Here is a 14,426-nt window from a genome sequence, read left to right as displayed (position 1 = left end):
GGGTGATGTAGCTCCCAAGAGTAGGGGATTCGAGGTCCCAAATATTTAAGTGCCCCAGGCTAGTGCTGCTACACACAGGCATCACACAACCATGACAGCTGTGGCGAGCAAGGTAGCAGTTGGGCCCCACTGTAGCAGCAGCCATGGAGACAGACAGACAGGCAGACTGACACACACACACACACACACACACACACACACACACACACACACACACGCAGGACAACTGTGAACTAGGGCTGAGCTGGGCATGATGTGTGTAGCTCTAAACTGAGCCTACACATATGAAGGCTAGGTTGGCAGGACACCATTTGAGAACGCTTACATGTGAATCTGGTCAACACTGCCATAACAGGCTGCTCAGTATCTGGCTGAAAAAGAGAGCTCTGTACTAGCCCTGCCCCCAGCAGGCAGGGCTGCTCTGACAGGGAGCACACAGCAGCAGCAAGCTGCAAGGGAACACCTATAACCAGGTCAGAAGCAGTGTCTGGGAGCCCAAGAAGATGGGAGCAAAACCTGGGGAAGGGGAATTCCACACAGAACTAATGATGCCAGATGGGCAGGTGACTGCCCTGGGGAAACTGAGGCACAAGGGACCATCAACCCAGCCCAAGCACTGGGATGGGGGCCAGCACTTGATAGACAAGCTAGGGCAGAGGGAATACAGAGAACCCAGGTGAGAGCAGAAAGGTGGCACTTTCACCTCAGAGATGGGCAGAGCCAGAACTGTCCGCAGGCCTCGGAGGAAGGTGGAGGGCACAGGCCCATGGCTCCTCCCAAGCTTCCTGGGCCTCCTTCCCTCTCCACTCTTCCAAAAGATGAAGCAAATCTGACCCACAGGACGCGTGGCTCCCAGGTGAGAGTTCTGAAGGCCAGCATCCCTAGTTGTAACCACTAGAACAGGACTACTAGCCCCAAGCTTGCCAACAGCGTCACACAGCTTAAATGTCATCTGCTGTCCCCATGGACTCCACTATCACACAGACTGCAGCACACACTCCCACTGCTGCCCACAGGGAGGGAACTCTCAGCTGGGGCTTCTGGCACATGTCTAAGGACACCTGTGGCTGTCACAAACTGAGGACATCCTACTCTACAGTGGATGGAGACGCTGTTCCGCATCCTGTAGTGCCCGGAACATGCCCCAGTGAACCAGTCAGCCCCATGTCCACAGTATAAGGATGGCTTGAGACCACACTCAGCTAAAGCTGACTAAAGCAGGTGAGGTGGCCACAGAGCAGCAGCCATTCTGGTGAGCTGTTGAGCATCCTGTTGGCTCCCAGGGGAAGGACTCTGACCTCCAGGAGATCCTAAGCCAGTACCTCCATGACTTTCAAACCTAGTGCTTATCAAGCAGCCCTGCCCTGCATTCCCTATGCTCAGAACACTCCCCACCCTTGGGTGGGTCTGGCTCTCACCACATCAAGTACCCTCTCAGCTCCTGGGAAGGTAGATGATGACAGCTGTGCTGCCAGCAGAGCACCCAGCACAGACATATATACACACCCACACCCACACATTCACACACATATACATGCTCACATTCTTAGGTAGATACCCAAAAGACTCAGATTCTTACACTCACACACACATATGCACATTCACATTCTTACACACTCAGATTCTTACACTCATACACACATATATCCACTCATTCTTACACTCAGATTCTTACACTCACACACACATATGAACACTCACATTCTTACACACTCAGATTCTTACACTCACACACACATGTCCACTCATTCTTTTTTTTTTTTTTCTTTTTTTTCGGAGCTGGGGACTGAACCCAGGGCCTTGCGCTTGCTAGGCAAGTGCTCTACCACTGAGCCAAATCCCCAACCCCATGTCCACTCATTCTTACACTCAGATTCTTACACTCACACACACATATGTACACTCATTCTTACACACACTCAGATTCTTACACTCACACACATATGCACACTCAGATTCTTACACACTTAGATTCTTACACTCTCACACACATATGCACTCACATTCTTATGCAAATACACATCCAGACTCTTATATACACTTACACACAGATTCTTACACTCACACATATTCTTACACACATACCATACACACATATAGACATTTTTACACTGATACCTACCACACATTCACATTCTTATAGACATGCATGCATACACAGGCACAAATATACTACAGCACACAAAGACCCACACACACACATGTCCACACACACAACAGTCAAGGCTGATAAACCCTATCCCCTCAGCTCATCCATGGCCAGCAGAGCACAGGCCACAGATGCTTCTGGAGTCCATCTGCCCTCAGAAGGCAGGAAGAAGTATGTGTTCATGCTGTGCTGTACGTGTGTGCCCAGGGCTCAGTTGAAGTCAGCCTCCCCAGGATTCTCTCCCATGGGTTAACATAGGTCGACAAGGTTATAGGGAACCCGAACCACAACTTAGTAAGACAGCTCCATTCAGTCAGGCAAAACAGTGGAATGCAAAGTTTAGGCCGTCCCTCAGGGTCCCAAGAACAAAGAACTTAATCTCTGCCACTTACTCAGGAATTCAAGGTATCTCCTGGCACCACCACCCCTGAGTATCAGGTCCCCTTCCATCCCTAGCTCTCCAGTAGCTTTGTCCCTCATAGCAGCAGGCTCTGTGTCCCACTGAAGCTGAGGTGCTCCCTAGGGTCAGGGATACATGTCCCTGATTTGGTGCCAGTGCCTCCATGTTTAAGAAGGTTGGAGAGGCAGCACCATGATGTCTGGGCACAAAGCTTCTAAGTGGCATCACGCACCTTGGCCAGGCCGGCACGGTGGGCACCCTGCGACTCAATGTAGGCCACATATCTGTTGAAGTCCCTGAATTCATCCATGGTGGGGCGGAAGGTCATGATTTTGCAGCTGGGATTCTGGGCACTGTGGTCCTCAGACCCCATCGTTGCAGCAAAGTGGAGCTACACCTGTGAGAAGATAAGAGTAGTCAGCCCGCCCAGCCATCACAACTGCAATGCTTCCCCTCAGACGCAACAAAAACACCCACGGCTGTTGAGGGCAACAACAGGCAGCCACACAGTGCCAGCAAACCACAAAGTCCCATCACTCCCACTAGTCCAAGAACCAAGGTGACACCAGCTGAGTAAACACACAGGACCCCTCCTTCCAAAGCTGGTGGAGCCCCAGAAGCTGTGCATTTTCTTTTTTTTTCTTTTTTCTTTTTTTTTCGGAGCTGGGGACCGAACCCAGGGCCTTGCACTTGCTAGGCAAGCGCTCTACCACTGAGCTAAATCCCCAACTCCCAGCTGTGCATTTTCTAATCAGAGGCCCTGGAGCCCAGAACTGTTCTCAGCAGGAACCTTCCCATATGGACTTTATGGTCTTGTGTTACCACATCATCCAGGAGTCCTGTGCATATGTGTGGGCATACGGGGCTTGTTCAGAAGAGTCCCACTTGTGCACAGGAGCCAATTGTTTGAAGCCTGCGCTCCATCAAACTATTTTTGGAGCCCTGGACCAGGAGAGCAAACCCAATGCGTCTAAGCCAGCCCAAGTCACAGCCAACATCAACTTACCTGTGCTAGCCTCCTATTTGCCCCTTGTAAAGGGATCTTCTCAGCCAGGGGCCCTCTCCTCACTGGGAGACCATATGGCCTGCAGCCCAGGGTCCAGAAAGGGTTGTGGGGTGCCCTCCTCCTAGAGACCCCACCACACACACACACACACACACACACACACACACACACACACACACACACACACAATGGCCCCAAACTGGGTGTAGAGAATAGCTCATATGCACTTCCCAGAGTATCCACCAGGTGACAGCACATATCCACCAGGAGTACAGGGCTTGATTACAGAAGTGAGCTAGGTCAGGGTTTGGTGGCTGGGCATCCAAAGGCCACAGCCCTGATGGGCTCTGGAGAGGAATAAGGCTTCATATAACACCTGGGTATCCTGGGGGGTCTACTAGACATAGCCCTCAGAGTCACAGTGCCATGTGATGGGAGGGACAACAGCCCATTGTTCTCCAGAACACAAGAGGAGGCCCTAACCATAAACTAGAAGCTATCCTGCTAGAGATATGACCCCACCGCCAGGTATCAGAGCTGCCACTGTTCCCTGCCAGCGGTCAAACAGGAAGCTCACTGGCTCCTCTTAGTGGCAATAGCTCCTTACTGCCCACAGGGAAAGTGTCTTGCCCTCCTCCTGCCTGTTAAAACAAAGACTGTATGTAGGCTGGGGTTGGGGATTTAGCTCAGTGGTAGAGCGCTTGCCTAGCAAGCACAAGGCCCTGGGTTTGGTCCCCAGCTCTGGGGGAAAACAAAAACAAAAACAAAGACTGCGGGAACATGTCCAATGAGCTCTCTCCAACTCTGCTCCTACTGTCCAGTGACACGTGTCAAGACCAAAGATTTCAAGTGAGGCTAAGAAGCTGCTAGTGGCTTGTCCCCAGAGTCTGCACACAGAGTGCCTCTGCAATGGCTGCTCCCTCAGTGGGACACTGTGTGAACAGGCTGTGTCATGTCATCTGTACCCACTGCCCACACACACCAGTCCCACCCCCATACAAACCGTGGGACAGAACCCCCAGGGGAAGACTAGAGGCATGTAGGCTGGGTTCCAAGGGCCCAAGAAGGCAGGGGTAGCTCTTGGGCCTTTGATGTGCAGCAGGATTAGGCCAGAACAGCACCGGCTCCACCCCCTAAGCATCCTCAGGAAACAGAACCAGAAGCCTGACAGGGTCCTCACTGGTGCCACTATAGGTGTCAAAGGTATCTTCCCAACTCCTCCTGCTCCTGAAGGTCCCTACCCTGGAGGTCTGATACCTCAAACTCCATGGTGACTCCCAGCTGACCATAGGCTTGGGCCACCATATTGAGAGGCCCCATAACTCAAGCTCAGTCCCCAGCAGGGAGGTGGCTACATCTCCCTGAGCCGGTTCCAGGGTATGGCTGGAATCATGTTGGGATTCCCTGACAGGTCCCACAGCACAATTTGCCTCTAGAACGCTGACTGTCCCACTCCTCTTAGAGTGTGAACCCTGAGCACAAGAAGCCAGCATTCTGTGACAGAGGCACCTTCCAGTCCTCCACATATGGCTTTCCCCAGCAGCCCTGCCCTCTCTTCCTTTATCTGGGTGAACAGCAGGGGTGGGATGGGAGCAAGAAGGCTGGCAGGGAGAATAAGCCCTGAGGGCCTTGCTTGGTCAGCTGAACTGCAGGAAGGTGGGCTGGACAACAGAGGGCACAGAGGCCAAGGCTGGCTGGGAGCCTAGGGCTGTGGCTGGTAAGTTTTGAACTTTGTTATTTAACTCCAGAGATGAGGAGGCTGGGCCACAAGGCCACGGGAGCAAGTGGGCAGTGGGCAGTGGGCTTGGCACAGCACCAGGAGTAGACAGGCCAGCCAGACCAAGCGCTCCCAGGAGCCAGCTGTCAGGGAACAGCATAGGCCTGCCATGCTTACAGAAGGGACACGGGACATCCGTCTGCTTTTCTGGCATGTTGTTGTTGTTGCTGTTTATTTATTTTATGTATATGAGCATGTTATCACTGAAACATGGTAGTGAGCCATCATGTGGTTGCTGGAAACTGAATTCACAACCTCTAGAAGAGCAGTCAGTGCTCTTAACCCCATCTCTCCAGCCCCTGTCCTATCTGATTAAGGGGGAACTAAAGGAGGTTGGGGATTTAGCTCAGTGGTAGAGCGCTTGCCTAGCAAGCGAAGGCCCTGGGTTCAGTCCCCAGCTCCGAAAAATAGAAAAGGGAAAAAAAAAGGGGGGGGGGGGACTAAAGGATACCATCCTAAGTCACACCAGCACAGGAACATGTGACATCACACAGGACCACTCCTCAGAGCTGGCTCAGCTGCACCCATCTTGTGCAGGCAGAGTGGGTGTCTGGGGAGACACTTGGGAGGCTGAGGTAGAAGGACTCAAGGCTGTGGAGAATGCAGGATGGATTAGTGTGGAAGTCTTACATGTTCTGACTAAGCTATGGCCCAGGGCAGGGCAGAGCTGCTACCAACTGTCACAGAACAGATCATAGCCCCTGAGACTTGGAGAAGCAACTCCCAGACACACTGCTCCAGGAATTTCTGAGTTCCAAAGGCCTATAACGGCCACACTTCTATTGCTGTAAGAACCTCATGACCACAGCAACTCTGATTTAAAAAAAGAAAAAGCATTCAATGGGGGCTGGTTACAGTTTCAGAGACTCGTGCTTTATCATCATGGCAGAGAGCAATGTGGCATGAAGGCAGACATGGTGTGGGGCGCAGCTGAGAGCTTTACCTCCTGATCCACAGACAGCAGCAGAGAGACTGAGATTGATGTGGACTTTAGAAACCCCCATGCCCACCCCAGTGACATACCTCCAGCAAGTCCTTATCTCCTAATCCCACCTGTGGAAATATATGAACCTATGGGGGCCATTCCTATTAAAACACCACAGCCTGAAGCCACTGCCACCACAAACCAGAGTCCAATGCAAATCCATGGTGTGATTTCACGTTGCACACAACAGCCAAATCAGAAACAAGGTAGATAACAGATAAGGTATGGCCCAACCACACACTGGATTACCAAGCAACCCTGAACAAGAGTGAGACTCAGTCACCCACAGTGTGGAGGGACCTGAAGATCAGCTTAAGCAAGAGACCCAGAAACAAAAGCCACTTGTACTAGCTAATTTAATGTCAACTTAACACAAACTAGAGTCATCTGAAAGGAAGCCTCAGTTAAGAAAATGTCTCTTGCTTGGTGGTTGGTGGCCCACATCATTAATCCCAGCACTTGGGAGACAGAGACAGACTTTCCTCCCCAAGTTGCTTTTGGTCAAGATGTCTCATCACAGCAATAGAAACCCTAATAAACACCACTCAGGGTGGGACTCCATAACAGGAAATGTCTAAAACAGGCCAGTCCACAAATGGGAAGTGGATTTGTGGGTGCTAGAGTGGGGAAAGAGGTAACTAACTACATGCAATGTTCTGGAACTAGGCAGTAGTGATGGTGACACTACTCTGTGAATATACTGCAAATCACTGAGCTGTCCACTCTTGGGGGTGGGCCAAATTGATGCTCCTGACAGAGGAGAAGCCTGCAGGACCTGCCAAGCCCTATGTGTCCAGAGAATCTCCCTGGGCAAGGCCTCAGTGTGAATTCCTCAGTTTCCTTCTGGGAGTTGGGGAGAAACCCAGGTTCAGCACACATTCTTCCACTCCCTTTGGGGTCATCCAGGTTCAGAGTACCTTATTTGAGGGCAAAGGCTACCTGGGACACAGCTAAGCTTGAAGGACAAAAGCAGTTGTTTTAGGAGGTTAAGACAGAATGACTTCCAAGCCAGATCCACTGGGCCATCGCTTCTCACCCACCAGTAATCCACACCACCTGCAGGGACGGTGGCTCTGGTAGTTTTGAACCCAACAGGCAGTAATCTCTGGTACAAGGCTCTATTGTGCCAGCTTTGAGTTAATAATAAAGCTCAAGCCACACAGGGATTCCAAGACCTGCAGACCCTCCCATCTAAGATGCTTAGCCAGGCCCTGCAGGTCAAGCCTTTTGAGTCATGGCTTCCCTGTCTACAACAAGCAGAAAGGGCTCCCCCCAGCTCCAATCTGCTGTGGCCTGGCCAGCTCAATGGCCTTGCAAAGTCACCTTTCTGGGAGTCATCTCTGAACCAGGTAGGTGGCAATGAACCAACTTGGCAATGGCATATGTCTCCGTGGCTCAGAGCCAACATGAAGCCCAGGAAACCCCAAATGTTTACCTACAACTTGACAGCCCCATCTGGGCCTTTCTCAGCCCTGCATCTTCCTAGGGAACCCCAAGCCACTGCAGATGCCCTGCTAAATTAGCCCTATCCAAGCTGCAGAGCAGTGTAGTAGTCATGCCCAAATTCACACATAGGGCCCAGGATTGTGTCTTCAACCCCAGACACCCACAAACCCACCTGGCTTCCTGAGGGCAGAGGGACCTGCTGTGTGAAAGGATAACTGCTTAGAGGTACCTCACTGCCTTTCTAGGGGAGCTAAGAAGCACATGGGTGGAAACAACATTCCACTGGGCACTGGGCAGGGACTCTGATGGCCACCACAGAACCAGACACATGAGCACAGGACAGTGCACTGAACATGATTCACACGTCACAGGGGGCCTGGGTGAGGCTTGGTGCTATGCACAGATCAGCATGCACAAGGCCCTGGGTTCACCCCTGGAAACACTACCCCACAAACAGGCTCTCTTTCTGTGGATCTACGCTTTTAAGGATTTTAAAGTTATATATGTGCTTGTGTGTGTACACGTGAGAAGCAGCGGTGACCTAAGAGGTGAAGATGAAAACTATGTGTGCATGTGAGTACAGGGGCCTGCAGATGCCAGAATTTTTTATCATTTGGAGTTAGAGCTACATAGTTGTGAGCCCCTGATATGGGTGCTGAGAATTAAACCCTGGTCCACTAGAAGAGTGCCACTGCTCTTAACCACCAAACCATCTCTCTAGCACCACGTCCACTAGGGTTATACTGTTGTGTTTTTTTTTTTTTTTTCCAAGACACACTACATCCTAGAACTCACTAAGTAGCCCAGTCTGGCCTCAAACTCAGAGAGATCTATCTGCCTCTGGGATTAAAGGAGTGCATCACCCCACATGGCTTATGTCCAGTGTTTATAAGGTGCTTCAAAAGTTACCATCGGGGCTGGAGAATGGCTCAGCAGTTAAGAGCACTGACTGCTCTTCCAGAGGTCCCGAGTACGAATCCCAGCAACCACATGGTGGCTCACAGCCATCTGTAATAGGATCTGATGCCCTCCTCTGGTGTGCCTAAAGATAGTGACAGTGTACTCACATACATAAATAAATAAAATCTTTTTTTTTTCTTTTTTTTTTTTTTTTCCGGAGCTGGGGACCGAACCCAGGGCCTTGCGCTTCCTAGGCAAGCGCTCTACCACTGAGCTAAATCCCCAACCCCAATAAAATCTTTAAAAAAAAAAAAGTTACTACCATTTCTGGAGACACCACCCCCAGTCCTGATTCCAACTTCTTGCTGGTGGTGGCTAAAGGAGACAGGTCCCACAGCCCACAGCCCACAGGTGTCCTGAGCTGCAGTCCACATCAGTATAACAGTCCCCAGTTACCAGTGCTGAGAGTGCCTCAGTCACCACTGATACACAGCATAGGAGCACAGACTCCACCCCACAACCCACCAGGCCTCACCAGACCCAACCTAGGCTCCGCACTCAGGCCAGCCAACCTGTTTCCCTGCGCCTGGCACTTACCTGGGGGTTCCATGAGATTCTAGGGGGCTGAGGTGGCCAGATGACCCAGGCTCAAGAAAGCAGGCAGGATGCTTCCTGTCAGGCACCTCCAGCAGCAGCAGTGTGCAGGGTGCAGATGAGAGCTTGTGCCTAGGCTGCATGGTTGCAGCCCCCTACCTGTCTAGTCCAGCACAGCCCTGTCCAGCACTGCCATTGCTCAACAACATGTAGGCTGTCCCTGACTCTCTGTTGCCCCACTGTGAATTAGCATAGTGAGAGCTGACAGCAGTCGAGTAACAACAGAGAAGCCTCAGATAGTTTCTGATTTCACGTTTAGCCAAGTGTGATGGCATATGCCTGTGGAAGAGGAGGGCAGGACCTGAGGCCAGCCTCAGCTACACACTAAGTCTGGGCTACACCTGGCCTCAAAAGCACAAAGTGCCTGCTCGTTTTAAGCCCCTGACCTCTAGAGTTAGGTCAGTGCAGTCCCACCAGTACGTCACCATTTAGTGCACAGGGACTCCAATGCTCAGGACTTGGAGAAGAGAAGTGCCACTGTGGCACTCGTACCTTGTGACTGGAGCCTACGGCTGAGGTTACCAATGTGCACCCTTTATGGCCCCACCTGTGCTCCTGTCACAACTGTTCAGGGCTCTAGCTGCCTTTACCAGTGCTCGGATGCTCAGCCTTGCCCAACACGGCCCATCCCCTCTTCCCCCATGCACCTCCTTTTCTTTTCTTTTCTTTTTTCTTTCTTTCTTTTTTTTTTTTTTTTTTTTTTTTTTTTTGGAGCTGGGGACCGAACCCAGGGCCTTGCGCTTCCTAGGCAAGCGCTCTACCACTGAGCTAAATCCCCAACCCCCCCCCCCATGCACCTCCTAAGTAGTGACAGGCTGAAAACTTCCTTCCCAGCACCCCAGGCCCTGCCACAACCCACCCCCACTGTCACCATGCCTTCAGAATCCCCTGGGCTAGTCTTCCCAAGCCCAGCACCAGCAAGGCACCCCATCCCCTCCTCCTTCTTTGCTGTCTGGAGACTGCCCTGTCCCTGGGGTTCCTGACCTTGCCCCGGCTGTCTCCCACTCTGCTTCTGGGCAGGCTGAGTACCAAGTTGCACAGTACCAACCCACAACTTTCTGTCTGAAAGAACAGAGAAGCCAACAGAAGGGCTGGAGAGATAGCTCAGTGGGTGAGAGTGCTTGCTGCACAGGACTTGAATTCAAATCCCAGCAGCCAGGTAAAGGGCAGCACTGAGCTGCCAGAGGGGGTAAGGGAGTGGTAAGTGTGGGGAGTGGAGGTAGAGGTGTGTGTCTATGGAGATAGGAGCTTGCTGATCACCAGCCCAGCAGAAAATGGTGTCAGACAGCTCGGGATAGCAAAGTTCCAAGAACTAAACAAGTATGAGTGGGAGGTGGCTGGGGCAGCCATGGGTTCCAGCCCTAGCACCTCCAGCAATAAGAGACCTGGCCCTGGCTAAGTGAGAGCTACAATGCAAGAGCTACCAGAGTTCAGATTCCTAAATAGACCCACTGAAGATCTGTGCTAAGGCTAGACCCACCCAATGGGGAGAGGGTGGGGTTTTGTTCAAGAGAAGTTCCTACAATCTACATAGAAAAGAATGAATGGGGTTGGGGATTTAGCTCAGTGGTAGAGCACTTGCCTAGCAAGCACAAGGCCCTGGGTTCAGTCCCCAGCTCTGAAAAAAAGAAAAAAAAAAAAAAAAAAGAAAAGAAAAGAATGAATGTAGACCCTGATTCACATCACACCCAAAATTAATTCTAAATCTGTGCAGACCAAAATTTTTTTTTCTTTTTTTCGGAACTGGGGACCGAACCCAGGGCCTTGCGCTTTCTAGGCAAGTGCTCTACCACTGAGCTAAATCCCCAACCCCTCCAAATTTTAAAATCAGCCATCAACCCTAAGAGTAGTTGTGGCCTTGAAGCAGGTGACTCTCAGACAAGGGGCAAAAGGAGACATGCACATCCTCTGGACTCAAAGGCTGCCACGATACAAGAGAGGCAGCCTAGGAAATACCTGAGAGCCACAGGTCCCAGAAGACCAGAGTTCTAAAAAGAGTCTTCATCATTCAACAACAAGAAGACAAGGGACCAGTATCTAGAATATACAAAGAGCTCACCTTTGTTCTGGCTAGTTTCATGTCCACCTGACACAAGCTAGAGTCATCAGAGAGGACAGAGCCTCAACTGAGAAAATGCCTCCAGAAAATCTAACTGTAGGCAAGCCTGTAGCCATTTTCTTAATTAGTGATTTGATGTTGGACGGTCCAGTGCACTGTGGGTGGGGTCATCCCTGGACTGGTGGTCTTGGGTTCTATGCAGGCTGAACAAACCATGGGGAGCAAACCAGTAAACAGCACCCTTCATGATCTCTGCATCAACTCCTGCCTCCAGACTCCTGCCCTATTCAAGTTCCTTCAGTGATAGACTACAATCTAGTGAAGTATAAGCCCCCAAACCCTTTCCTTCCCAACTTGTTTTGGTCATAGTGTTTCATCACAGCAATTGAAAGCCTGAGATACCTACCACTCGACAACAAGAAAAGGGGCAAGCATTCACAACATATAAGTCCTTACGGGGTTGGGGATTTAGCTCAGTGGTAGAGCGCTTGCCTTAGCAAGCACAAGGCCCTGGGTTCGGTCCCCAGCTCTGAAAAAAAAAGAAAGAAAGAAAGAAAGAAAGAAAGAAAGAAAGAAAGAAAGAAAGAAAGAAAGAAAGAAAGAAAGAAGGAAGGAAAGAAAGAAAGAAAGAGAGAGAGAGAAAGAGGAGGAAAAAGAAGTCCTTACCACCTTACCACTCAGCTACAAGAAAAGGGACCAGCATTTAGAACATACAGACCTTGCTACTCAAAGAAAAGCCATGGGAAGTCAGGCAAGGATCTGACCGGACACTTCCTCAGGGACATCTGAAGCCAACAGAAGCAGCTGCCAACATACAGCAATGAGGCATTTGCACTGGACGGAGTGCCTGCTCTTGACCTGGCACTAGGCATAGACTCTACTGTGGTCCTGAGAGAGCTGTAAAGCAGAGCTGACCAGCTTGAGCAGACGGCCACTGTTCAGCATCACAGCTCCTGTACATCACAGGGCTCTTGTATAAGCCCTGTTCTCCAAGCAAAATCCTAGAAGGTCTTCAGCAGCAACTCTACCACAGCAGGATGACTCTATCCATCAGGGTGTCCCAAGCCAGCCACCAGGGAGACCAAGGGGCCACAGAAAGCCACCACCTGCAGCCTATTTAGACAACAGCCCATACTTCATATGACTCCTCACTTCTCCCCAGCCCAAGTCCCTAAAATAGCAACCCAAGCAGGACACAGCTGCCATAAGGAGGAGTTCCCTGTGTGGCTGCAGACCCCTCTCAGACCCAGACAGGTGCAGGAACAGGAAGCAGGGACTAGAGCCACACTCTGTCCCCACAGTGAGCTCCCATCAGGAGATGTGTCTCTTCCCAGCATCCTTGAGGTATCATTAGCACAAGGCCACAGCCTGAGGGCTCTCAAAAGAGCCTTGGCTGATATGATCACATAGGTACCAGGCAAGTGGTTCAAGGGGGCAACACTAGGAACCCCCCTGCAGCCTTCCCAACACCAACTCTCTATCCAGACAGGTCAAGACAGAGATGACCTGGAACAGGCCACACAGGCTTGCCAATAGCCTCCAGTGTGTTGTGACAAGAAACCCAGAAACCCAACCCCTCCAGAAAGGTAGCAGGAGGTGTTACAAGGAGACACAGAGGCTGGCCCAGGGCATGGTGGGGATACTGTCAAGCAGAGGGACAAGGCAAGGCTGGCCACAGTGCCAGGAACCAGGCAGCAGAACCCTTAGACACACCATTACAACCCGTCATTACTAGAGATAGACTTCAGATATGCCTAAAGACCCAGGGCATGACAACAGTAAAGACACCCAGAGTCCCGAGGTCCAGGGCTTTAAGCCAATGGAGGATGGATGTGAGGCCAAAGTTTGACAACAGGGTAGCTACAGATGGCAGAAGCAGCCAGGCACTGGCTTCTGCCACAGGCAAGACCCTGGCACAGGGGGATGCCCAGGAGCCTCTCTACATTCCCTAGGAGAGCTCAAGAATACCCCAACAGTACAGTCATTATTTTCCAGAAGGACACAGTTATTTGTCCACAGCCCCACTCCCTGAATTCTGATGTTACTGCTGTAGTCTAACCCATAATGATCACCTGTCACCTGGGAACAATGGGAACTGCACAGCCATAGAGGAGTGGCACACAGGCCTGAGGGGCAGGTGACCAGGCCTACCATGGACAAGCACCTCAGTGGAGTAGATGAAGCTGCTGTGAGGACGAGCGTGAGTGCAGATGGGAACATTCATAGCATTTCCATTTGCTCATCTTGTATGTGAGTGCCCACGTGTGGCAGTCAGAGGACAGACAGCACGTGCAGAGGCATGGCAGCAGCCACTGGGTCATGTGAGCCTTACCCACTGAGCCCGCTTACCAGCCCAGAACTGCTTTTTCTCTTGAAGTCAATCGTACTGGTGCTGCAGGATGTATCACAGAACTGGAAAGTGGAGCATAAGAGGACCGAGGACCAGCTCAGGACAGTGAGTGCTTGTCATCTTTGTTCTCAAGGGCGAAAGCAGGGCATTTATGAGTTTAAGGCCATCCGAGGCTACAAGGCCAGACTCTGTCTCAAAAAATAGCAAAAATCAAATTTTAAAACTGTCAAGCATGGTGGCATACATCTTTAATCCCAGAACTGAGGAACAGATGCAGACAGAATACTGTGAGTTCAAGCTCAGCATAGGCCAAGAACAGAATAGGCCAGGGATACACAGTGAGACCCTGTCTGGGGGAAAAAAAAAAAAACAGAAAGGAAGGAAGGAAGGAAATTAAAGTTGGAGAGCTAAGCACACTGGCTGCTCCTTCAGAGGTATCCTCAGTCCCCAGCACCATGGCAGATGGCTCCAGCTCTGGGTTCTGATGCCCTCTCTGGTCTCCACAAGCACTGCACTCATACACACATAATTTAATTAAATGCTAAAACAGTTCAGCAGGTAAAGGTGCTTGAGGCTATACCTTGGGGTCCTGTATGGTGGGAAGAGAGACGGAGGCCTGAAGACTGTTCCCTGAGCTCCCACACATACTGAGGAGGACCGCCCTCATACACACACAGAAGTAAAGAAAAAACCAAATGCA

At 51.0% G+C, this 14,426-nt stretch overlaps 1 protein-coding gene across 14 annotated transcripts in view; it reads right to left on the bottom strand.

The window, feature by feature from the left end:
• Kdm4b (lysine demethylase 4B) overlaps positions 1–14,426 on the bottom strand; it is a 78,480-nt gene that overhangs the window by 52,358 nt on the left and 11,696 nt on the right. For 8 of the 14 annotated variants that reach the window (NM_001044236.3, NM_001395633.1, XM_087565050.1 and 5 more), the window contains exon 2: positions 2,782–2,946. In NM_001044236.3, coding sequence (NP_001037701.2) covers positions 2,782–2,922 — 141 coding nt within the window. In that variant the 5' untranslated portion in view covers positions 2,923–2,946. Of the gene's footprint in view, positions 1–2,781; positions 2,947–13,725; positions 13,915–14,426 lie in introns of all 14 variants that reach the window. The other 6 variants (XM_087565043.1, XM_087565051.1, XM_087565045.1 and 3 more) reach the window with 1 other exon arrangement.

Source organism: Rattus norvegicus, chromosome 9 (genome assembly GCF_021556685.1).
Source record: "Rattus norvegicus strain SHRSP/BbbUtx chromosome 9, alternate assembly SHRSP_T2T, whole genome shotgun sequence".
NCBI lineage: Eukaryota > Metazoa > Chordata > Mammalia > Rodentia > Muridae > Rattus > Rattus norvegicus.
This window is presented reverse-complemented; position numbering and strand designations above follow the sequence as displayed.